Here is a 27,369-nt window from a genome sequence, read left to right as displayed (position 1 = left end):
TGTTATCCTATCTTTGTGAAGCAATAAAGTGTTGGAGCTTTGATGGTGGAGTTTTTACCCATATGGGTTTCTCCATGTAAAGTTTTGGAGTTATGGTTTGCATGTTTTGTCATCCATTTCTGATTAAGTTATCTAGTTATTGTTGTATTTTTCCTAACATTTGGTATCAGAGCCATGGTGTTCTTTGACAATTGGCTTGATTTGTGAAGTGGATGTGGATATGCATGAGACTTCTTCAACACGGTAGCTTTGCTGGTCTTGTGTGCTCAAGGAAAAGCTTGTGATATTTTTTAGATGTACTGAAGAGCTATTATCTAGATCCTAGTTTCTTTAGGATGTTACTAGATGAGATAGTTGTAGCTCTGCATGCATAGGTGTTCTTCGACACGATGGCTGTTCTGGTCTTGTGTGCTCAAGGAAAAGCTTGTGATATTTTGTAGATCTACTGAAGAGCTATTTTCTAGATCCTGGTTTCTTCAGGATGTTACTAGATGAGATAGTTGTAGTTCTACATGCACAGGTGTTCTTCGATACAGTGGCTTTGCTGGTTTTGTGTACTCAAGAAGAAAAAAAAAAGTTGTGCCTTTTGTAGATCTACTGAAGTGCTATTATCTAGATCTTGGTTTCTTCAGGATGTTACTAGATGAGATAGCTGTAGTTGCACATGCATGCATGTTATGTGCATGGTGAGAGGAGGTGTATTTCTTTCTCTGCATGGAGATGTTGGTACGTGATTAGTCACTCAACATTTCTATGATGATGTTTTGTTGGATTCTTGGACTATGGTGCTCGATGTGGACATAATTGGCAAATCAGATTTATTCTTGATTTGGTGTTTGAGTCATGTTGTCTACATGATTATTCTCTTTGATCTCATTTGTACATGTCACTAATGTGATAGTGGTTTTGCATGTTGCAATGATTGGATCTACAAGTTATGCAATCAGGTGGGTAGGTCACCCATTTAATTGCAGTGGGATAACTTGGATGTGGACTGTCTATATCCACCAGATTTGATTCAGTGTTGGTGCAGATTTCTTAGCTGGCCTTGTTTGTGGTCACTTGTGCATTAGTGTGGTTGCTTTGGGATAAGAGAATGGATGATAAATGATACTTGGATAGTCGGTTATGGTGTCCTATAACATGATGAATTTTCTTAGATTGAAAATCTTGGCATCACTCAATGTGATGTGTGGGCTTGGATAATTTTCAGATTTGGAAGATGGTATATCATATGCTTGGAGAGCTCGGTGTCATGTTTTAGTGGGAGCTTTAGGAGTGGCTGTATTTATTCATTACATGGTGATGGATGATATTCTTTAGTGTTACAGATGTGATCCTGTTGCTGTAGAAGGATCTTTCACATTTGTTGGTTCGCTAATTGGAGATGTTGACATCTTTAGAATTCAAGGGGTCCTTGGTAGAGATGTTTATGATTTTATTTGATATGTTATCATGGTGGCTTTTATGTCATGGTTTTCTCTTTATTACCAGTTTAGAGTAGTGACATGATACAATTATTTGATATGATCACATGGAGCATGTTATCTCTTTGGAGATGGTTTTAGATCATTATTTCATGTTTATACTCCTAATTCCATGGTTGAAGCTTTGACATTGATCATGGTTTAGTTTCTTGTTATTGAGTACTTTGATCATTTTCTTGATACTTCATGACAGTGCTATGTTGCAATGGAGTTTTGCATGGAGTGATTGATTACAGGTGCTTTTGGATACTTGGAGATTTAGGCGAGGCTAGAGTTGTCTTGATATGAGAGACATTGTTGAAATGGATACTCTAGATGAGATTTCAACAGGAAGTCTGAGAAGCCTACACCTTGGTTGGACGTGAGTTCAACAGAGACCTATGAGGAGATTGTTCTTAGATAAGTCGTGTGACTTGCATATCTTGGAGGAGCATTCTCATTCCCCACTCTTGGTCTACTCGGCAGTTTATCATTTGAGAGGTATCGCCCAATGTTACTTTCAGGTGATTTATATTTTCTTTCATATTTATGAATCTTGAGCTGTAGTTAGATGGTTCTGGAGGATTCATTATGAGAGATGGATTACATAGTTATCTCCTTGAGGTGTATTTTCATTTATGATGACAATAGGAGATGGTAGTGGGCTGATTTCTTGGAATGGGAAATGGAGTTGCTTGATATTCTTTAAGAGGCTTACATCCACATAGATTCATGATACCATGTTGCATTTGATCTCTTGAGGTTGAATAGTATTGGATGTCGTTGTGGCTTTTCACCTGGGGTTTTGAAGGAGATCATACTTTACACGACTAACATTTAGAAGTGTTTGTAGAAGGGCATTCTACATGCTTATGCTTTGCAGGATCTCTCTTCGGTCTTGGTTATCTTCTTGGATGTTTGGGTTCACAAGACATTGTTTTTTGAGATCCATTGAAGCTATGGTAGTCACTCTTTTGTGGTCATATGTCATCACTTGTACTTCATTGTTTTTTGGTGATAACATGGTGGTTCATTTATTTCTTTTCTTTGTTGGATGTGGAGAACATGGGAGAGTTGTGTAGGTTGGATGAGAGAGATGTTTCTTGTAGCATTTTTGCTACATGATTTGCATATCTTTGTGGATGGTCCTTGGTACTACATGGTTAAACTTTCTTTGTGTTGTTATTGGTAGACTCGGTATGCCTCTGGTCTTTCAGATTTGACATTACCTGTGTAGTGGGAGTTCTTGTATGTGTTTGGTCTTCATCGACTAGTTTGCATATAGAGCTTGAAGATGCAGTTTATGGGTTCGGTTTAGTTGCTGGCATGAGTTTCCTGATGTTGGATACCTTTGAGGTATGAGTGATTGGATGGGTTAGCATTTGTTATGAATGCTATTTCCAATCTTGGGGCTTTAGCAGTAGGATTGAAGCAATCAACTTGGTTGTTATTTTGGCCGATATTTTATCCTGTTTTCTGGAGAATTACTTTGCAGATGTGTTGGGCTAAGAAGTTGATGTTTTTGATGCTTTTGTATAGCTCACAAGCATAGTAGACTGGTGGCATTATTTTTGAGCCTTTGTTATCATTGAGATCTTATGCTTGTGTTCTTTGGACAAGTGTCTAGTTGGAACACGAGAGCATGCGTTAAACTTTATGTGGTTTCATGGATGGCTGTGATGATATAGTTTCATCTGTTTGCATATTACAAGGTGTTCGACAAGTGGGAGAGTGTTGGGAATATGTCTCAACCTTGATGTCATATTTCTATTACACTTGTAATTATCTTAAGTTGTCATATGTGATTGTGACAACTTGTAAAATAAGAAAGTAATGATTAAAATACTAAAAGCAACTATGATAATGGGAAAGATAAGAAAGCTTATCTTATTGATAGTGGGAAAGCCACTATGACAATTGGAAAGATAAGACACCTTATCTTATTGATAGTCCACTATGACAATGGGGAAGATAAGATATCTTATCTTATTGATAGTTGGCAGCCACTATGACAATGGAGAAGATAAGACACCTTATCTTATTGATAGTGGGCAAGCCACTATGACAATGAGAAAGATAAGATATCTTATCTTATTGATAGTGGACAAGCCACTATGACAATGAGGAAGATAAGATACCTTATTGATATTTGGCAGCCACTATGACAATGGAGAAGATAAGACACCTTATCTTATTGATAGTGGGCAAGCCACTATGACAATGTGCAAGATAAGATACCTTATCTTATTGATAGTTGGCAAGCCACTATGACAATGAAGAAGATAAGATGCCTTATCTTATCTTAGTGGATTGAGAAATCATTCTTTAAATGATTTATGGTTTCTCTCATGGCTATATATGCAATGCTTGAATTTGTAGCAATTGAGAAACTTAGAGCAAGTTAGAGCAATGCAAGAATGTAGCAATGTAATCCTATCATTGTGAAGCAATAAAATGTTGGAGCTTTGGAGGTGGAGTTTTTACCCAGATGGGTTTCTCCTTGTAAAGTTTTGGGGTTATGGCGTGCATGTTTTGTCATCCATTTTTGATTAAGTTATCTAGATATTGTTGTATTTTTCCTAACACTCACCCCTCCTATTTTTTCCTCTAGGAATGCCATGGCATTGAAGTACCCCCCCACGTTGGTATTACAAGGAGGCAAGATAGTCCAAGAGTTCTATCCAAAGGGTATGCTTGCTCTAGGTAGAGGTGGGACCATAGACATTAATCAAGGTAAATTTTAGGTTGGATTTAAAGCACTTGACCTAGCGACTAATCTAGTGGGGTCTAACTATGTTAGGGGTGAAATGAGTTTGTTTGGGGTTCCAAATGCATACTAGACCTCCTGATGCAGACAGCATCGGGTGTCCCCAAATTTTCCAAATCCCCAATTTTCTATCTGACTGACCTGAAGAAGGATTAGCTCAGAGTCATACGTTTTAAGGCAACCTTTCAAAAGCCGTTGCTTGATAGGAGCATTACAACCCCTAATATTCCAAGAGGTGACTTTCATTGGGAATGCAGGAGGACCTTCCCCTTCCCATTGTTAAAGATGGAGGTAAGTTTAGCTTGGTTGCCAGCCTCAACATCTTGTTTCCAGAGATCCGATCTGGATTTCCTGCTCCTTTTTTTAATGGATTTTGCCATAGTTGGGGGATTTATTACCTTGAGAATTAATTGAAATACCAACGGTTCCTTGTAGAGGTTGAGTAGCCGAGGGACAGCCAGAGAAGGGGTTGGAGTCCAATGAGTGATCAAAGTCTTGAAGGAGATGCTCTCATAAGGGGTTGGCTAATGGATCCAACTGAATGTCCCCTTCTAGATTAGAATGCTGATTGATGCCAATTAGATTATAGATGGAAGCTGGTTTCATCAAAATCTGGTCAGCCTCTTCCCCATGTGAATGAGTATCATTTGGAGGGGTGGCATGTTGCCAAAATTCTGCTCTCAAATAACTTCCATCTTAAGAGTTCTTTCTAAACTTCCTCATGAATTTAGGCAAATTCTCCCATGAGGTCATTTAGTTGGAGAAGTTTAGTTTGAAACGAATTTATTATGGAGGTTGCTTCTTCCTTGTTAGCAGTCTAAAGGTTTTGGATGGGGTTGAAAGAGGGGGAGGATGGGATTGCAGTAGGGGGAGGGATACTTTGATTGGTGTCCAGAATAGACAAACTTGTAGGAAGGATCTCTATAGGGGGTTTGGGATGACTATCTGGGATATCGTTAACAAAGTCAATGAGGGGAGGAAGAGAGGTTGTTGGCCTCTGAGGTGTAGGGTTGGAGATGATGACTGATTTAATAGGGGGATCTCTGGCGGATGAGGGGGAAGTGAGGGAGGGGGAATCAAAGTCCGAAGACACAGAGTTAGGCATCGAGTTGTGACAAAAAGCAAAGCCACCTAATTGTAAAAATTGAATTGAAGGTGCTGATTGAGAGGATACCGCTGGTGGGGAATCAAACCCAGATCACTTAAAATCTTTTGAGTGGGAGAGAATTCCTCAATCAATGTGACCTTATCATCATCAATATACCCATTGAATAATTGCGGACATATGCAAAGGTTTTCGTTTTCAGTGGATAACATAAATTTGAGAGGTCCGAAGGTAGTGTTTATAAGAAGCAAAATTCTATAATCTCTTTTGAGTGTCCGAGGGTTACTCGAAACCTTGTTAACTAGGGCTGAGTGCAAAGGACCCAAATTAAACTAGAGAGCCTTCCTTTGAAGAGCATAAAGAAGAGGATTAAAATTACTAGGCAGGTCGCAAAACAGAAAAGGGGATCCATTGTAATATATTTTTCCCTTGTTCAATTAGAAACTTCTTCAATAACTCAGAATGGCAATCCAGACCATAAAATTCACAATCCAGGTATGATATACTTATCTGGTTGTTGAAAGCTGAAGAAAACCAATCAAGCATAGCGGTCCGATCGTATCCATTCTAGTGCGCAAGAAATTTGAAGGAGCTATAGGATTCCTCCTGATTTGCTGCTATGACCACATTCGCTTGGGTGATTTCGTGATGAAGGGTTTTCGGGGTGAGAGTTTCCTCTAGGGTATCTTGTTCTTGCAGAAAATTGCCAAGAGGAATGGTATTCACTCCTGTTGTGAAGGATGGAATTGAGGAGTATAGAGGGATTGCCCTGATGCTAGCTTCTCTGTGAGGCAAACTCTGGTTAAGGGGGATGTGAAGGGGGGATATTTTTTGCCTTCTGGCATGGTATCTTCTTTCCCTTCTGGTCATAATTGGAGGACTGTGCTCCCTTTGGGGAAGAGAAGATCTGAGAGAACAAAATCTTGCAGATTTAAATAAGTTTCTTTTCCTGATTTTGCTAATAGCCAAATACTAGGGTTCGTTCGAGCGGAGGGATTTGCAGGGCGGGGAAAACATAGTGATGCGCATCCTCTATTTATGGAGGGAGGCATGAGGAGAGACATGGAAGAGGAAGGGGAAGCGATGCGTCGCTTCAGGGATCAGAGGAGATGAAAGAAATGTTCGCAGAAATTTGGTTAACCTTTTTTAACTAAACAATGGGTTTTGTGGATTACTTTTAGATATTATTCAATGTATAAAATAATAATATTATTAATAACATTATTAAATTAAATATAATAAAATTCAGAAGAAGTTCAGAAAGGATAAAAATGCGCTAAAATTTGAACTTCATGTATGAAATTCGGTGAATCCTGTGACATAGGTTATATCATGCCTCCTTTATCCAACTGGTTTGGTTTCTGTAATTGCTGTTTGTGAGTCTCGGCCAAAAAGTTATTAATTGCTGCCCTATATAAATATTACTGATCTTTTTCTTGGTTTTTTTGTATGACTAGTGCTGTTTGATTGCTAGGTTTTCTTTTGGTTGCTGCAACTAGGGCTTCAGACGGGATCTGACTGGAAGCTTTGCAAGGAAATATATTTATTGATATCATAGAATGACATAATAGAAGACTGCACATTTTTAAACATTTTGTATTTGGAATACGACCTTTGCCCTTGAACTGCAGATGGACTTGTCAAAGTTTCTATCTGAAATCCATGTTCAATCACAAGAAGGTGACTCGTTGCTCTAGGACCACCCTTAAAGTGACTATACATATCTGTTTGCTATTTAGTATTTGTACATTTTCAATTTGGATTGTGGCCATTGTCCTTGGCAGATTGTCTTGAAAAAATCTCTCTGAAAGTTGTCTTCACAAGGCGATTCAGTTGTTGAAGGGTGGGGAGGAGGGGAGGGGGACCTTCAAAGTTTCGTCAACTGCCTTTTTATACATAAGAGCAATTTTGGCGAGTAGGGAAAAAGGAGAGCTATTTGCCATGTCCTTGGCAAATTGCCTGAACAAAACTTATATCTAAAAACCATGTGTACCAGTGAGAAGGTGGCTCAAGTACAGAAGTGAAGGACCATTTTCAAAGTTCCTGAATGGCCGGTGTGGGGCACATGGAGCAGGGAAGACATTCAAGCCGTCACAGTACTCCAAGATCGGGGCCACATGATAGATGATCCCATCACGTTGGAACAAAAATGTTTAATAATTCACCTGGCTATTTTTCAGGGTCAGTGAGACCAAGCGAAAGATAATAGCTGGTAAGTTAACATGCCAATCAGGGCTACTGCATGTATTTGGTGGTAATAGTAATTATTTCGCATGGTTTGATGGTTTTCCTTCGAGTGTGATTGGATGCTAATGCTTGCAATAGGATTTTATCTCAGTGGCCCCTTGATTGATTCTGAGTCCTCTAACAATGAAGCAGATAATGCTAACTACTGGGCCTTTTGTTCTTGAATATCAGGGGTGTCTGTTTGTGCTGTGTTTGTAACCTTTTTATAAAGAGATTGAGGTGGTGAATTTCTCATGTTGTTTAATGGTCATAATAAAATTGCCTTGATGATTTATTCTTCTATTTTGAGTGGGTTAAGCTTGGGCCACAGCGATACACATCCGCACACATGCTCCTAACGAAACATGCTCATCTGTGCTTTTTTGTATGCAATGGTAAACATTACTGTGCAGTGCTGCCAGCCCCAAGTATTCTTAAAACTGCTAATGATAATATTCAGGTTCATTGTTTAAAACCCACCCATCTGCTAATAGTAACAGCCCATTATGTCATCTCTGCATGCCTGGCAAGAGGGTCTTACACACCTAATTGGGTGTTGGGTAAATCCTGCTAGCATTTTGGGGGAAATGTCCGCTGCATTGCTCTTTCTTTCTCCCTCTTCAAAAAAATTGTAACATTTTGTTTAGTAATAGAATTTTTAGTGTTGTTTTTAAAATTAAAAAATTGAAGTTAGTATTTTTTTTTCTGTTTGCTCCTACAAGGTTTTGCACAATTTCAAAACTAATGGTAGTTGATATACGTCTGCACTTTCTCAAATAGACATGTAATGCAGCTTACAGTCTATTGTACGGTGTTTTTTTACGATTTCCAGTTTGTTGTATCATAGTTTTTCTGGAAATTTAACCTTTTGAAGTTTGAGGGTGGCTTTCCCATGAAGTACGCCGATTGGTTTGATAGCTTGCTTTACATGTGCGTGGTCTTCTGAGAAATATAATTCAATATGAATTTTTACTGAATTGGAAGAACCTTTGGGACTTTTCTGTTTTTGCATTTGTATATACATAGAGAATACATTATTTTGCATGGAGAGGACCATGGGTTCTCAACAGTGGCTGATATTAAATTTATGGCTTTGTTATGTTACAAAACAGGCACTGTTTAGTTTTGGTACGCAGAGGGCAGAATTGCTCCCTGCTATATCTTATTATGCCCTTTTGGATGTTTCTATCTTTTTGTGAGGGAACGGAATGCTGCTCATAGTTTCATTCGTATAACATGATAGAGGGAGAAGTTATTAATACAGCTATAAATCAGATGCATTTACTCTAAAATTCATTGTTAATTTGTTGTATGGTTATGTTCAGGAATTGGCCCATCGACAACAATTTTATTTCTGGAAAAACTACAGAAATAACAGGCTAAAGCACATCCTACCTCGCCCACTTCCTGAAGCAGCACCCCCTTCCCTCCCTTCGGAAGCAGCTGCTGCACCAGCTCCTACACAGACAATGCCATCTGCAGCACCAGCTGTATCTGGTCTCCCAAAGGTTGAAAATACACGGGTTAGTGTAGACCGAAGGAAGAGAAAGCATGGTAACTAAAGTTGAAGACTTACATTGTTGCATGTTGTGCATCAAACATTTATGTCTGAAGGTTATCTATAAAATGCACCAGTTACTGCACAGATAATGCCACTTGCAGCATCGGCTCTATACGAAAGGCTGAAAAGCACACAGTATAGTGGTGGAGAGCGAAGGAAGAGAAGGCACATTAGATTATGTTGAAATCTCACTTTTTTGTCTTTTGTACATCAAACCTTTATGTCTGAAGGTTATGTATAAAATGTGATGTAATTTGTATAAAATCATTGCATTTGGAAAGGTCCAGAAATGTGAAGGAAGTAAATAAAAAAGTTGACATGAATTGTGCCTCTTCGAAACTCAGAATCCATCATTCAAATTTTCTTTCATAAAGATTGAATGGCATTTGTTCACTGAATTAGCCCAAAGATATTCGGGTAGCATTCAAAATTTGAACCATACTTGTAAGTAGTGGTATGCGTTATTAACCAAAGGATCCTAAAAACTGTTTACACGATCTAGTGAAAAATTAAACTGGAACCTTCAGAAGTGAAATTAAGACATTATACACAAATGTTGATTATTAATGGAAAACTTACTACATTAACATCGTTTTACTGAGTATAACATATGATGATAAGCATAGGTGTATGGATTTTATGTATCAACATTTATATTTCATTTGCTGATGACCGATCATAGAGCGGATCCCCTTCGCCCCGGCACAATAGTAGGGGGTAGGGGCCCCTACTATTCTATGGCAACTGAAACTACTTGATCGAGATAAAGACCCAGAACTTGAGGGAGGAAAATTCATGTTTCTGATATTTGTGTATACAAAGATGAATTGAGAGACATTTCTTTTGTATTGTAGCCTTCATAAACAATTATAATCTTCTTAGATTGAATTTGACCAAAATACAATGCTTTTAAGCACCGTATGTTTAGTTCTACACTTTTCCCGCTCTGGAGTTCCTGCTTACCTTCCGAAGGTATAACCCAATTTCATTTTCATAGAATACTCAAGGGACTTGGAAAAATATTGGAAACATATTTATCAGCTGTATCAGATTAAGAAGAGGCTAGAAGGTTTCTAGGCGCTACAAACCGCATTGTATATGGACGAGAAATGTTGTGCTATAACAAAGGAGGCTCAATTGGGGATAGATATTTTGCTTGCCCACCAAAATGGGCTGTTTGAGACCGAGAGGCTAGAAAATACAATGCACGTGGTTTGATGTGGGAAACGTCGTGTGTTAAGTGGGAAATGTCGTTAATTTTAAGGACGATATAAATTAGATGGATGACAATAATTGATAGTAGTTTTTTTATGTAAATGTGAATCAACAATTATATCCCGTAGGAGTGTTTTTGATTTGTGTAATCATAGGATTATTTAATTAATTTAAAGATGATACGTACAAGTGATTTGTATCAAGGTGGGTTTTCCACCCCTTGATTCGGTAACAAAAATCCTTTTCTTACGTAACATGATTTCATGAGTTGCTGTTCTCTGTATATAATACGTAAAATAAAATTGTTAAAGTCTGTATAACAAATGATTTGACCTAAAGAAGCCCAAAGTCAAATACAACAGAATGAAGGTGCTTATGTTACAAATAGGGAAGAATGAAGGTGTTTATGTTAGAAATAGGGAATATTTGGGGAAGGGGGCTGGGTGATTCCAACACCTTTTTGCCCAACTTTGGATTGCAACAATAAACCAATAATATGCACAAATAAATAAATAGAATAACAATAAAGAGCATGTGACAAAGAAACTCAACATCATATTTTGTTCACTAAGGAAACTTTGACCAAGGGAAAACCTCGATGGAGATGGTACCCACAAAATGATGCACTAATAAAACATTATTCTATAAGGAGTTTTGACTCTGTTAGGAGTCTATTATATACATTTAGTACATGTGTCCATATTAGAGAACTTAACCTTGTTAGAGGCCTCAACCCTATTAGGAGTTGTATTACAAAAGGAGTTCATTGCTCATACAATAGTTTACAATCTATATAACTAGTACAAGTATTATAGATACTGCATCAAAATTGATTATATTGATATCTCCAACGGCTGATTAGTCATCGTATATTTTTCACACTCATACAATCGTTGATCTGCTTTGACCATCAAAATGTACATACCTCAACATAAGCATAACTCACATAATGTAATCATACTATTAACATAATCATGTATATCTTCGCATATAAAAAAATCTCCTTATATACCCTTTTCCTTAACTTTGTCCACTCGACTTAAATAACAAAGTGTGTTACACGTTTCCAAATCTTTCTATCACAATATGTTAAGTGAGGGTAAACATCTAGGACGCCGTCTCTACATTATTGAATTCTTGATTTGTTAAGACAATTCAATTCCTTGTCTAATTATCCATTTTGTACCATCAATTTTGGTTTGAATAGACTCGCTTCATGTTATTCACGTTTCCAAAATATCTCCTTATATACCCTTTTCCTTTCTCCACTCGACTTGAATAACAAAGTTTGTTACACATTTCCAAATCTTTTTATCACAATCTGCTAAGTGAAGGAAACATTTAGGATGTTGTCCCTACATTATTTAATTCTTGAATTATTAAGACAACTCAATTCCTTGTCTAATTATCTTTTCTTTACCATCAATTTTGGTTTTGGGATAATAGATTGGCTTCATGTTATTCATCCAAAACTTACTCCAACTGATACATTAACATTAGCGATCATATCATGTACACTCATTATTGTATCGAATATCAAAATTGTGGCCTTGTTACAACTTCTAGTGATGTTCGCTGATTTAAATAGTGTGATCATTGACATTTTTTCCCTAGTTAGACAATTTTTTCATCACAACATACCAACACGTTATCCTTAGCATATGTGACCTTAGCTGATAATAGTGTTGTCATTAATGACAACATTTAACCATTCATATTAGCCAACTTGCCAATAACCTCCCATTTTGACATTGATGGCAACATTTAGTGAAAATCTGGCCAAGTGTTAATTCTTTTGAAACTTCAAACTAACTCCAAAACTTAAATACTAAAAAACTTGTATCTTTTTTATACATATCTACTATCCTTCCTCTAGGTCTTAATAAATATTGACTTACTTCCCCTTTGCATATGTATTCACTCCTTTATATATTTTTCACTATCTCCTTACTGCCCCTTTGACATCAATGGTAAAGGTGAGTGATCTATGTACAATTCAAAATTGTAGAACTATGTTGCTTGCTATACATACCTCAAAATATTAGCAAAATTCCTCAGAGTTTCATACTCTGTATCCCATGTCTTCTTCATAGTCCCTATCACTTGAATAGATGCACATATAGCACAGGTTGCTATCTCTGCTCTATTTAGGTCTAGTGGCCTAAAGGACTCATAGGTCTTCCTTGAAGACTCCAAAACTTCAAGTTCCTTTTGCAACATATCAAGCTTGGGGGTTAACAAACTTTGCAACAGGGTAAATCTCACCAATACTCTCTCTTTCTTTTTAAAGTATATTGATGGTATCATAAGTTTTGTTGACTACCTTATCCATTTTAGTAATACTTAAATCCTTTTGTTCAAATTTAGTAGCCAACTGCCCTAGCTTCTCCTCATCTTCCTTGATGCATTTTGTTACATCCTCTACTTACATAGTTGACTTGGTACATCCGATGTAGATTTACCTTTTTCTATTTAATGCATCCTCTAATGTCCTTTATACATTCACCTATGACCTGAATGCTATTGCTATGTTCACACATACTTTGTGGAACAATTTTGACTCAAATTCTCTCTTTGCTCTCACTCTATATGATTCTGACAGTAATGAATAACGAGAGTCAAATTCTTGTATTACCTTGCTCAAATTCTCTACAACATTGTTACTTGGAAGTGGCATAGGAGCAAGTAGTGTCTTTTGCAATCTATCTAAAGCTTGCTCAAGAGTCTTCATGTGCTTCTATGATTTATTCTTAGTCTACTCTTTCGCTTTAGCATAAGAAAACAATGATATTTGCATAAATGCATCTTCATCCATGTCTTCCTTGACTAGTTTGGTAATGCCTTGGCTTAAATTACTACTTGCCAACAATGCTTGGAACGATGTGCTAGGTCTAATAAGTTGAACAATTTCCTTTTCCTTCTCAATTGTACTAGCTTCTTGCATATTTGTCATCTGCATTGGTGAAGTGGCTCGAGTCTTCACTTTAAAGTGTCATCTACTATAGGAAATGAAGACTTATCTTCATTTTCCATAGATGTCATATTAGTCTCGCGAACATTGATAGTCTTTTATCCTTGATCCTTTTGTTGATTCTTATCCTCATCATCAGTACTATCAATTTGATTTGTCATGCCCAATGCTTCAGTCATGTCTTAAATATCTGTTGTATTGGTTAGGTTATCATCACATGTATCATTCTCTTGCTCTTGTTCCTCTGGAGTAACAACTAATCTGACTAGTATCCCACTAACAAAAAAATCTAGCTATTTTATTGTGCTAAATTTGATTCACATCATCTGTCTCATCAGTAGTTCTGATTGCAGGTTCACTAACTAAAATACCCATTGATCTTCTCATAGTTGTGTAGCTTGTGAGCTCTTGAAACTAAGCTCATTTAGTACTTCTATAAGTGCCTTTTATGTCTCCTCTACTACCTCATCATATATGCCAACCATAATCTTTACTAACCTCATCTTAGTTCTCATCAACGGTCTTGCTTTCTCTGGTACATCACACATTTCTTGAGAAGTAATAAGTGTGCAAAGCTTGAACAACTTGTCCTCTTTGATTTTCTTATCTTCTTCCAATGCTCTCAATCTCTTCTCATCCAACTTGTTAAATACGAGATCAAGGATACTACCCTTTATGTCTACTAAGTTCCTGTTGAAATTCAATAGATACTTAATTATGGAGTTTTCAGTCACGCCTTGTTCATCTTCATTGTATCTCCAACAATACTTCTAAATCTAATACACTTTTCCATCATGTTCACTCCTTGTTGTAATGGACTTCAAATCAAGTTTCCACTTCTTTTTCTCTGCCTCTATATCAATCTTAAATTCCTCAGGGGTAGTTGCAATAGTAGGTTTCACTTGTGTTGCTTCAATTTTTTTTGATTCTTTCCTTTTCCTGTCTTCTTTCTTTTTGTGACCTTAGGCTTCTTAGGGCTAGGGCCTTAGGTCTTTGCCTTCTGCCGTGTAGATCTCTTAGGTTCATTGTAGTCTCAAATAGCTCAAATGATGATGAATAACTCAAATTTGTCTTTTAAATCCTAAGTAATACACTTTGCTATAAATGTGTTCAAATATAGTAAATAGAGTTGATATAATCACTGAATGTACTAAAACTTGCAGCGATCTTCCATTACTAGGAATAATCATCTGCAAACTAAGATATAGGATCCATGATGCGTTACACACATGTAGTTAATTTTACATACCTTAACTCATCGATTTAGGGGTCAGATGATTTTCTGGTAAAGCACTCCCCCTTTGTCTATGATAGCTATTCATGTTGAAGTAGAGGGTTCAGTGGTAGTCACTGCACCCACTTTGTTCTCTATGCATACATGTTCCTTTTCTTTCGTTAATATTATGTTCACATTACTTCCTTCTCTCACAAATTTCTTGTCAATGCTTTCATATTCTATCCTATTAGTATTTGCATTTCATCTTCCACCATAATTGTTTCTTCTGACATTAGGTGCTCTTATGATGTTCACAAATCCATTGTTTGTTCTGACATTAGGTGCTCTTATGATGTTCACAAATCCATTGAATCTACAAAATCTAGCTGTATGTTCCAAATTGTTGCAAATATGAAATGTAATAACTGAATATCTATACCTTGGTTCTGGTTGATTTACTTGCAATTTGCAATATCTGGCTATGTGTCCAAAGTTGTTGCATTTGTAGCATGTAACTCCATTGTTGATAACATTGTTCATTCCCAAAGGTCTTCTAGCTATCATGTTAGGTCTTTCATTTCCTCTCAAACTAGATCCCTAATTACACTTCTTGCATTTATGTGATGTATGTCCACAAAGAAAGCAACTGAAGCAATATCCAGTAAAGGTTTTTGTGTCCATGTTATCTTTGTAGTCCTTCTTCATGTGCTCATACTTGTTGCATGCATTACATCCGCCTCTGAATATTTTCCTCTGTTGTCTAGATTGCTCATTTTGATATGATGTCTAATTAGGTTTATGTTCAAATTTTTGCTCATTCAAGAACTCAAATCCTTAAGAAGATTCTCCCTCAACATATCTAATGCCTACCATATCCCCTTTAGGTTTCCATTCCTTTAACTGCTCATCAAGTTTAGAAATATCTAAATATAACTTATCAAGATGTAGTTTGGTTTGAACAAGTTCAACTTTCATAATGCTATTGTACTTCTCAAGTTCTTTAAATCTATGCTTGGAATCATCAAGTTCTGAATTTAGATTTGGTAAGCTGAGAGTTTGATTCAGTAATCTTATCTTTCAGATCCACTTCGGGTACGTACTCATATGATATCTTGATCAACTTTAGTGATACGACTTGGAGTTCATGGTTAAGAGTTTGATTCTCCTTCTATTTGGTAATCAAATCTAAATCCATGATTTGATCAACTAGCTCTTTCCTTTTAGCCTTTAATCTCTCAATCCAATCATTTCAGCTTCTTGACATAATCTTGTGCATCCTTAAAGTTCTTCTACAGTCTTTGGTTTTCATCATTAGATTGATCTAATTCCTCAAGTGTAGCTTCATAATTCCTTTGCAAACCTATTGAATCTATTGTGGTCTCCCTCAAGCTATTTGAATTCTTCTGAGTAATTGAGCTTTGATGCCATTTTTAAGAAATAGGGAATACTAAGAGGGAGGGGTGTGGATCAGTACTCCAACACTTTTTCTCAACTTTGGATTTCAACAGTTAACCATAAACATGGATAAACAAATAAACCAAATAACAATAAAGAGCATGCCACAAAGAAACTCATAACACCATAGTTTGTTAACTAGGGGAACCTTGGCCAAGGGAAACCCCAATAGGGATGATAACTACAAAATGATGCACTGATAAAAAAATATTCTGTAAGGAGTTTTGACTATGTTAGGAGTCTATTACATACATTTAGTACATTTGTCCTTGTTAGAGGCCTCAACCTTGCTAGGAGTTGTATTACAAAAGGAGCTCACTACTCGTACAACATACAATCTATATAACTAGTACAAGTGATATAGATATTATACCAAAACTAACTATACTGATATCTCCAATATCTGATTAGTCCTTATATGTTCTTCACATCTAATCATGCCCATATAACCTCTATCTGCTCTGACTCTCATATCCCAACATAAATAAAACTTGCATAACATAATCATACTATAACATAATCATGTATATCTTTGCATAATTTTATTATTATCTCTATATACCCCCTTTTCCTTAGCTCTGTCCAAACAACCTGAATAAAAAAGTGTGTTACACGTTTCCAAGTCTTTTTATCACAATTTGCAAAGTGACGGTAAACATCTGGGATGTCATTCCTACATTACCAAGTTCTTGACTTATCAAGACAATTCAATTCCGTAGTCTAATTATCCATTCTTTACCATCAATTCTGTTTCTACGATAATGAACTAGATTCATGTTATTCACCCAAAACATACTCCAAATGATAGATTACAATTAGAAAACATAAACATATCATATACACTCACTGTTGTATCACATATCAAAATTGTGGCCTTATATTTGCTTCTAGTGAAGCTTGATGACTTAAACTGTGCAACTGTTGATGATTTTTCTTGGTTAGACAATTTCTTCATCACAATATACCAAAATTTTATCCTTAGCATAGACAACCTTGACTGATAATAGTGATTCCATAAATAACAACATCTAACCATTCACATTAGCCAACTTACCAATAGTTTAATCATCGTTAAACCATTTTCTCAAGAGCCGCTCCATGGTTCTTCACTAAAACAAGGAATAACAATGGGATTGTCTCACACTATAGAACTTTCAATGTCTAGTCTCTTTACTATATTTTCTTCAATGAAGTTTTTTTTAATTCAAAGAGTCTTTTAGCTATTCAATATAGAGGACAAAACTTAGGCTAAACTTGTTTGGCTAAGAACCAAAATTGAGGGGTATCTATTCTTCCAATTTTTCTCAGTGCACAATTTGGTTCTATCCCTTATGAAGTCAGAGCCTTGCACTTAGAAAGACTTATAGATCATGGGCTTATTAAGAACTTCTCAATCTCATAAACAAAACAAGAACCCCTTGACTATGCTATACTCTTAAAAGACTTAGGTTATCACCACCGAGCCTTTACAATCGTTTCATTTTCACTCTTCAAAGGCTTGGGTTATCATCAGGAAACCTTTGAAACCAATTTTCTTAAACAATAAGAGGAAATTTAATGCATGGAATGAGGATTTTTTTATAACAATGAAGGGTTTTAGTGTAGACACTATCTTTTTAGTGTTAATTTTTGTTGGTGTAGTTAAATATTTAGTGATTATATTTTATTTAAGTTTACTTGGAATAATGCATTGCATAGTAGTTTAGAAATGAGACACCTAGGATTTTGGATAAGAGACATATAGGAGTTTGCACCTGTATTTTCACATGGTGTAAGAGAAATTCTACTTTATGTGGTGATCTAGTTGTTATCACATTCCACTTTATCTGTGAAAGTCGCTTTTAGTGCTCTTATCACATGTTGCACATATTTCATTGCATAATGGAGGATGATACACCTTTGGTGGGTATGTGATTCCACCTTGTGTGAGTGATAACTTTTTTTTCTTATCAGTCTCTTATTGCCTTGATAATATAAGCAAGCACATCTATGTTGTAATCAATTGAGAGTGGTTAGCTCATTCATTATTATTAATTTAGTTAATCATATTGGTGAGAATACAACTTATGCTTATCATACACTTTTTTCTGTCTTGCACTATTCATTAGACTTTAGATCCTAACATACTTTCCTAGGAAAATTCTTACATTGCTTCAAAGCAATTTTTACATGGCACCAAAGCCATTACATAACCTATTTAGAGAGATCCTGCTTTGTTTGTTGAATTACTTGTATTAAGATCCAAAGAGTAGTATTTTTTGTGGGGTATTTAAAGTAAGATCTGACCTCACTGCTATGTTCAATAGGTTATTCTAACAAATTTTGACTATAAACTTGCTTATTTGGTGTAGACGTCAAATCTAAGGCAATCTTTTTCCGCAAATCAGACCATACGATGATTTGCGCAAGTGGTATGATTTTTTAGAAAATAAATAATTTTTATTTTTGACATTATTATTATTATTTTTTGTAGTCAATTTTTTGGATTTGGTATTTTTTGGTAAAGTTGTGCTAGTTTCTCCATTTGTTAGATATTTCTCAGAGTTATAGATTTGATAGTACATGTAATACCCCTCCTTTACTATCATTATAGACTCCATTGTTAAAGTTCTATTTGACTCTTTTCTGGACATGTTAACCCTTAACTGATATTTGAAATACAATACTTTGTTATGTAGGATAATTGATTATATCATATAATAATGGTTACTTACTTGCACTGATGATTCTCTAATTGCTCTTAAATAGTGAATGTAACTACCTTCATAGTGATCCCATATGATGTGTTGTCGAATGATGTTTACCATATCTTTATGATGACAAGTTTCTTATGTTAGAATATGATGCTATTTATAGTTATGTTTTATTAATTATACTTACCCCCTACTTGCATGTGTATGGTGTATGTTTGTTTTACATTTTTGTTTGATGTGTTTGATGTGGTTGAGGGAGGGAGTCGTAGTTACATGTGAGTCAAGATCTACATGATTTACCACTCCTCACCATTGCTTGTTAACTTACACACACACACACACACACACACACACACACACACACACACACACACACACTCGTCTTTTATGCAAGTTTCAGGTACTACACATTGACTTCCTTGAATTGCCAAGATGAATGTTTCCTATCGCAATAACTCAATGGTAAGAATGGGGAGATAATGTTTAGGTCCAATCCCAACCAAAACTTAATTACTTGTCCTAAGGAGGAAATTTATCTGACTGCCTACTCTTTTTGTAACCCATGAGTTTTTTCTTTCTATGTGTTGTTTGACTTTGAGTTTGGTCCATTTTTCTTATGTTGCTTTTATGTGGTTTGACTATGTGATTTGTTTGATAAATGGTTTAATTATGATGCTTGGATTAATCTTATGATATTCAAATAATTAAATATTATTTGATTTAAAAATGAAATTATTAAAATATGATGATATTTAATTAATTAGAAATTAATTAAATATATGCTTTAATTTAATCTAAAATTATAATTTACGAGTCTAAATTGAAAAATTAAGTAAAAGGAGGATTGTAATATTAAAAAGTAAATAATGATTTATTATAATTATTTGATTAATAATAATAAAATTGGAGTTGCACTTAAATAGTGGACTTTAATTATTATTATTAATTAAAATAATAAATTATGATTCTAAAAGTGTCATGTAAAGTGGAGAAAAAAGAAAATAATATTTTTAAATTAAAAGTACTTTGAGTGTGCATGAAAAGATTTAATAAATTATCTAATATTTAATTAAAAGTAAGTGGCTTTTATTAAATTAAAAATTAGGACACCCTAGTTAGGGTTAGGTCTTTTAGACATAAATAATCGTTAGGTTTACAAAGAGCCTTTTGGAGCCTTTTTGGATAGTCAACATTTATAGGTTTATGAAAATTGGACATTGAAGTTAAAAACTAACTCTAAAGCTTAGGAGTATTTTGGATCACCTGTTTTGACTTGCCTTGTCCCAAAATTTTGGTAGATCTGAGGTAGGTTTGGAAACCTTGCAAATCCCTCATTTTGAAAATATCGTCTTTTTTGTTTCTGTCAAGTTGTGCTTGATTTAATTGCTAAAAATTTATAAACAATTATGTCTATAAATTTTTTAAAAGAGAAATTAGTTTTGAGATTTTATTTATTTTTTATTAGAGAAAATTGAGAAGAGGAGTTGTTGATTTTGGTTGTAAAAAGATTCTCCTAAAAAAAAAGAACTGAGATCTTGAAACTTTAAAATTCATTTAAAGGGAAAACTATGCCTGCATTAAAGCTATTAAAACCTTAGGTCAACATTCAAGAAAATTTTACATGTAACCAATTGTGAAATTTCAAGTAGATTTTGAATAAAAATCACAATAAAGATCTTTTAGATTGAGTCAATTAAAGATTGCATATCGATTGAACATTATTATACAATTAGTAATTAAATCTAATTAAAATACATTTCTTTAAAAAAGGTATATATATATATAAAATAAAGAAAAGTGCATGTTGTTTTATCCACTTGAAAAGAGAAAATAAATAAGTGATATTTATTTATTTAAGAGAAAGAAAAATAAATAAATTAAAAAAAATAAACATACAAATATTTATATATTTATAATAATATATAAATTGACTTGTTTGATTTTTTTAATAATAATAATTATAAATAGAAAAAAAAAAAATAAAAAAAAATCCGCCATACCCAACACCTTACTAGCTAATTGCAGCGATAAATGCATTCCCATTATATTATAAGTGGGACATCTTTTATTTATAATTCCCCCACTTTTTATGGATGTGTAATGGTTTAGGTGGGGTCACGTACCCATCTTATTTTATAATAATATATCAAAAAAGATTCTTCTAATTTAGTTTGCTTTGAAATTATGTTTCTTTGAATTTGTAAATTAATTATTAGTTGTTTAATTTAAAATGTAAATTGTTTTATTTATAAGTTAATATATTTATTTATTTTCAATTTAGATTTAATTAATTAACAACTAAACTATTTTATTATACTTTTGGTATTAAAGATGTATGAGTTGAATTTATAATTTAATAAATCTAATTTGTTTTATATTATGTTGATTGAATTTATAATTTAGATAAAAGTTGGGATGTGATTAAATTAAATTAATTTAGAAGTCGATATATTTATAATTTAATAAGATATAAATTATAAATAATTGAATTTTATTATTATTGAAGTATGGTCATAATTATCTTAGGCTATAATTACATTACATAATCAAATAGAAGTTTATATTTGGGCATTGTTTATTATGGTTGATTAGCGTTTATAAGTAGAGTATTGTCTTACTTAGAACTTTGTCTTTGAAATTACATCATTATTATGTTTTCTCTTTAAGTAGTTTTATCATATTTTATTTTGATGGTTATTTGGGGGTTTGAGGTTTACCCTTTAGGATTGTGATCGAGAGGCTATGTGGATTTTATTTTCTATGTGAATAAATATAATCATTTTTTATGTCTCGATTTGTCCATGTATGGTTTGGAGTGTAAGGGTAAGTAATGCTTCTTGATTCAATCATTAGATGTTCTAACCAAAAAGGGAGACAACCATTATTTTATTAAATCTGTTATACTTGGTCACCTTGTGTCATTTGTGTTGTTCTATATTCTGGATGATTTTGTTATGGATTATGTTACTTTATGTTCATTCTATTATCTGAATGCTGATCTTTATGTGTGATTTACTATATGATGGAGATGTATGATATTTATATTGGCGTGTTATTGGTGTATGGATTGTTTTTGATAAGAAAAATAGGTTTTACAGGGATCTTGAAACCCAAATGTTGAAACAAAAACCAAGGCTGATAATAAACATATAAAGCCTAGCCAAACATAGACAAGTCACATGACTGATAATAAGCATGAAAGCCCAGCCAAACACAAAGGCCAGTTCAAGTTACATCAAAAAAGCCAGAACAAGAAAAAGCCAACTTGACAAAAAAAGCTAGTAAACTAATAGCTAACGACAGGAATAAATAAAACATGATTACTCTTCTATCTTTCGCTCAAGCTCTTGCATCGTCTGAGTTGCTTCATAGACTTTGTGAATCTCCTCAGCAATCTGCTCCTGACTCTTCTGGGCTTCCCGGTCCAGGCTGCTGAAAGTAATTTTAGTCACCGCATCCTCTTCCCCCTAGCTCTTTCCCTATCCTTGTCCTCACTCTTGTCCAGCAGGCCTCTGACTTTTAACATTCTAGTAAGGGACATAATGTTATCATTGATAGAGTTGAGGATGGAGATCATCTGGTTCACCAGATTGTGATTATAGTTTTCCAAGTTTAGGATTCTCTTCTCAGCTAAATTGATTCTATCCTCCTTATTCTTCTAATTTCTCGGACCTGGCTCCTTCCTACTGTTTTCCATTTGGCCAATTTTTTCCTTGACCTATTCTAATTCGTGGTAAAGTCATTTGATTGACCTGAAGTTTTCAATCATGCTATTATGAGCATTATTCAACAGATTCATGCCCGTTTCTCTAGCATTATTCGTAATTTCCACCATAGTTGGATTGATAAGTTCTTCAAACTAGAGCTGGCCTTATTTTCCTTCCAAAATTTGGGGATTCATTATCTCCCTGAAAATCCCCATCTTGGATGTTTTGACATTAAAGTTTCTCCATGTATTTTGCCTATCCTTAATAATCACTTCTCCAACCTCTCTTCCAATATTCTCCTTCTCCTGCTCTTGGGGATGAATAGGGGAAAGAGGAATAGCAGAGATATCCGGCCCTGACCCTAAAACCCCCTCAACATCCATCTATTTTTCCCTTTTCCTTTTCTTTGTAACTGGTTCCTCCCTCTTAATTTCTACCTCCTTCTCCTCCTCCTCATCAGATTTTAAATCCTCCCCTTCCTCATTGTTATCTTCATCACCCTGGCTTGTAATTTTAGGCCCATGTCCTCTAGGACTCTTCCTACTTGGGATAATAGGTGAGGGCAATTTTTTCTCCAACTCTTTAGCCTTCTTTCCAAAGGAAACTTTTTCCTCCCCCTCCGAGCTGATACATTCAATATCCTCATAATCAGAGGAAAAACTAGAGCTTCCTAAGTCCTCAGAGGCATCCGCACTAGGTTGAGGGGATTTTCTTGAAGTCCAGGCTTTAAAATACTCAAAAATTAACAACAATAATCCCTCATGTAGGGTAGGATCTACAGAGGGCTTTTTCTTATATCCTGTGATAGCCTTGCTCATAGAAGTAAATAAGTAAAAGGGGAAAGAAATATACTTTATGGATTGTTACTATGATTATGGGATATCCATTATGGGATGGATGATTCTTTGAGATGGATAATGAATCCTTGTGTGGATGTGATGTTCTTTCCTATGCTCCATTAATTTACTTTGGTGACTTTCATGATTTTGGTTTAAGAGAATGCTTTTGGTATTAGTTGGATTATTTTGAATGAAGCATTAGGGTTGGCTATCTAGGTGTATAGGGGGGAAGTGGCTTGCAATGGCAGTTGGGGACATAAGTGGCTACAAGGATAACTCATTGTAAGTATCTTAATTAAGTGATAACACTACACATTAAATGAGGGGCTTTAAAACGAATTAAAAAGATTAAGTATTGCAAGTATCTTAATTAAGTGATAACACTACACATTAAATGAGGGGCTTTAAAATGAATTAAAAAGATTATGTATTCCTCGCCCATGCCTTGAGCACTGGTACATGCTAGGATGTGAGTGGGAGAAGATGCTTGATTGTGATCTTGCATAATTAGTTTTCTTGTCTGTACAAAAAGGATTACTAATCCAATCATGTCATGCCAAAATCCATGACACCATGATCACATCCATGAACTGAGCATCTGGTTCTCAACCTGTCAGCATAGTCAACCACAATCCTCTGCCATGATTGTACCTGGTAACAACATCTCATCCCTTCTACATGAAGATAAAATCATGTGACTTAGGGCATAGACAACCCAAATCCAAGCCACCAATCTAAATATGCATCAATAATGAAAGATCAATGGGCAAAGACAACCCATAACCAAGCTATAAATGCAACCTGTAAGTATAGACCGCTTACAACACTGCACAACTTGTAGACCCAACAAGCCATCATGCATATACAAACCAAACACTGATAACCATATCATCATGAGACCAATCTGAATATGAACTAAGTATACAATGACATCAAAACTTAAATCTCCAATGCCATAAACTCACAATGTTACCATACTCAAAATATATTTATAAACTGTTCAGATCAATATATCAACAAATAAATCATGCCAAACTTGCACCAAATCTGAACCAATGTGTAGAGCTCTCCAAGAGCTTTCCGTTGACTACTCGAAGTCCAAAATCCGACTCCGTATGCCCAAGTTATGCCCCAATTCGTGCTCAAAATAAATAACATCTGACTTTAGGGCTCTGAAAACTTGACAAAATTTTAAAATCATAGAACCAAACCTACACCATGTTGTAGTGCTTTGAATTAGCTTTCCAACGCCTGTAAGAACTCTAAAATTTGATATTCTGAGAGAAAGTTATGGCTGTTTTACTAAGACAGTCTTTTTACCATTTTCAGTACGATTTTTCATTTTTAATTTTTTTCAGTGACGAAAATTCCGACGGGATTAAATTTGACGGCCATCATGGGCTGAAACTAAAAAACTCTTTCATTTCCTCTGAACATGGCCAAACTAGGGCACATTATATATCAAAATTTATGGAAATGTAGACCCGGATCCAATGGTGAGGTCTGTTTTTACCCAGGAGGTCATTTCTACATGCTACCCCCCAAAAAACCTCATTTAAATGAAACATCCGAAAAAAATCTTTTTGTCCAACAATTTCACATGCCTAAATCTTTTAACATCCCATCATAACAGCAAACCCAAAACCCTCAGATCTGCAATAAATCATTCATATATCTTGCCCTTTTCTTATATCCTCTCATGCATTCCCATGGATTCAATCTAGGGTTACAAACAATAAAACCATAGCTCTGATACCACTTATAAGGAAACTTGGCAACAAAGAATATAACCATTTCCACATAACCCATAATAGATCTGAAATAAACACGGAATTAAAATCCACATGCAAGAGAATAGACAACATACCCACAAAATTGTGACACAAGATATACCCTGGGAAACCCTCATTGAGGGAAAAAACCCAGCCTCCAAAAGCATCCATCACCATGTATTATTCAACAAAAATACCATTGCCATACAACCATGGAAGCCTTCATGGCCATAGCCACAACCGAGCAAAATATGTGAACAAGCATGAATCCACACATCCCATGCCATGCTTTCAACCTTCACAAATGCTCCCTTGGCTAACCTGTCAAGCCTTGTCCCGCTCGACTCTTTCCTTTTGTCTTCTCCTTGTCACTCTTTCTCTATACAACAACTACCCTTGTGGCTGCTTATATAGTAGCAAGTCCCACAAAACCACTAAGTGGTATTACATAAACCATGTTCTAAAACCATGTGCTACCTAACCCACTGACCCCACATTTAATATGGGGCATTTAATTCTTTTCCCCAATATTAAATAATTACATAAAATATTTTTACAATGTTACAATACAACTCATCAAGAATATTCCATGGGAATCTTTACATGTTGCATGTCCATCTAGGTACAACATTACATAATAAAAATAAAATAATAAAATAACAATATTATACAATGTGTGCAACACCCATTATCTCAACAATTTGGGTTATACTTTTTAATTCCTATATGGAATGAGAAGCATCCTTTCATTTGTACTTCGTTTATCTTCTTCTTGAAGGGAGAAACATTGTTTGTAGGTATTGCATTATCTTTTGTCTTCAAGATTTCACAAATTTTCTAGGAGATTGTTTGGGATATCATGTCTCCTTTCCTTCCAATGAAGGGATAATTGTATATACACAATGTATGCACTCGTTGGGAGGTCTTGAGTCCTTTATCCATGCATCTTGTGTGTTTTCATCTCTTTTTTTGTGTGGGATTTCTCACTTTCTACACTTGATAAGAGATTGCATTGCATTTTCATTTGTATATTATACATAGGTACCTAACACATGACCTAGTAGTTGGGACCCATTATACATTATCAACTATCATTATGAGTTTACACACATTCCCTTAAGTTGCACTAAAATGGGGGTACTAGTGTAATTAAATATTCACTAATTACACTTTAATTAAGCTTACTTAGAATATTACATTCAACTTTAGGTAGTGATCTAGTTGTTATCATATTCCACTTTATGTGTGAGATTCACCTTTAGTGGTCTCATCACATGTTGTAGGATGAACCACCTTTGGTGGACATGTGATTCCACTTTGTGGGTAATAACTTATCTTTTAATTATCATAGTCTCCTATTGCCTTGCCTATATAAGCACACACATCTACATTGTAATCAATTGACTTCAATTACCTCATTCCTTATTGTTGATTAAATTAGTCATATTCATTGGATTGCAACTTATTCTTATCATACCATTTTGTCTCTCTTGTTATTCATTGGAATTTTAGATCTTGGATCAAAATATTTCATACAATTTGTATACAATCACCTTCATCTTCACACCTAATAACATTTACTCATTAAAATAGATTTTCCTAAAATTTATTAACTAAATTTATTAAAATTAAACTGATTAAGTAATTGTTATTATTTATTTAAGTTAAATATAATATTTTCACAAATATTCTAAATAAAAATTTACGCTTCATGATAAACATATTATTCATAAAAATGATACAAAAATAAATAGATCAAATTACTTAATATATTGATGAAAATAGTTATTTAAAAATAATGATAAAATCAATTAACAAATCAAAATCCAAACAAATCAATTGATCCTTTGAATTATATATATATATATATATATATATATATATATATAGGATCGGTAAATGGCCAAGGCCTTGATTAATTTTATTAATTTAATAAAGAATTACAATAGCTTACTCCGTTCAAACAAGCACTGGTAGGAAAGAACGGAGAAGAAAACCTCCAGTATAACTCGGGATAGACGTCCTTTATTTTTACATCTTAAAAGGGGCATACCCCAATTAAATCACCAGATATCAATACAAAATTAAATTACATCATGTGTAGGGGCATACCCCTAATAGGATTCAACGACTACGTCACAATTATTAATACATTTGTTATGATTCGCCAGGTCTAGAGACAAAAACTACCTATGTGAAGTCATTCTTCCCATGCCGAACTCACATTTCTCCTACTCATCTTAATCAATCAACAGGTTAGAACACATATAGAACTAAAAGGAATGAGTCATCCATCCTTGAATTCAAGAGGATCTGCTTTCCTTTTTTTGTTAATGTTAAATTACCAATTTTATAAAGATCATAAATTTACATCTA

The 27,369-nt window shown here is 34.7% G+C and overlaps 1 protein-coding gene across 5 annotated transcripts in view; it reads left to right on the top strand.

Annotated features, from left to right (window-relative positions):
* The window catches only part of MED31 (SOH1 family protein), a 37,980-nt gene extending 28,516 nt beyond the window's left edge, over positions 1-9,464 (top strand). For all 5 annotated transcript variants that reach the window (XM_089824058.1, XM_089824044.1, XM_089824038.1 and 2 more), the window contains one exon: positions 8,890-9,464. In XM_089824058.1, the coding sequence (XP_089680184.1) occupies positions 8,890-9,126 (237 nt within the window). In that variant the 3' untranslated portion in view covers positions 9,127-9,464. The remainder of the gene's footprint in view (positions 1-8,889) is intronic.
* The last annotated feature ends 17,905 nt before the right edge of the window (positions 9,465-27,369 follow it).

The sequence above is a fragment of the Cupressus sempervirens genome, chromosome 1 (assembly GCF_028749045.1).
Source record: "Cupressus sempervirens isolate cs-2001-9-10 chromosome 1, ASM2874904v1, whole genome shotgun sequence".
NCBI classification, from domain to species: domain Eukaryota; kingdom Viridiplantae; phylum Streptophyta; class Pinopsida; order Cupressales; family Cupressaceae; genus Cupressus; species Cupressus sempervirens.
Note: the sequence above shows the minus strand (reverse complement) of the source record. Positions and strands in the feature narration are given on the sequence as shown.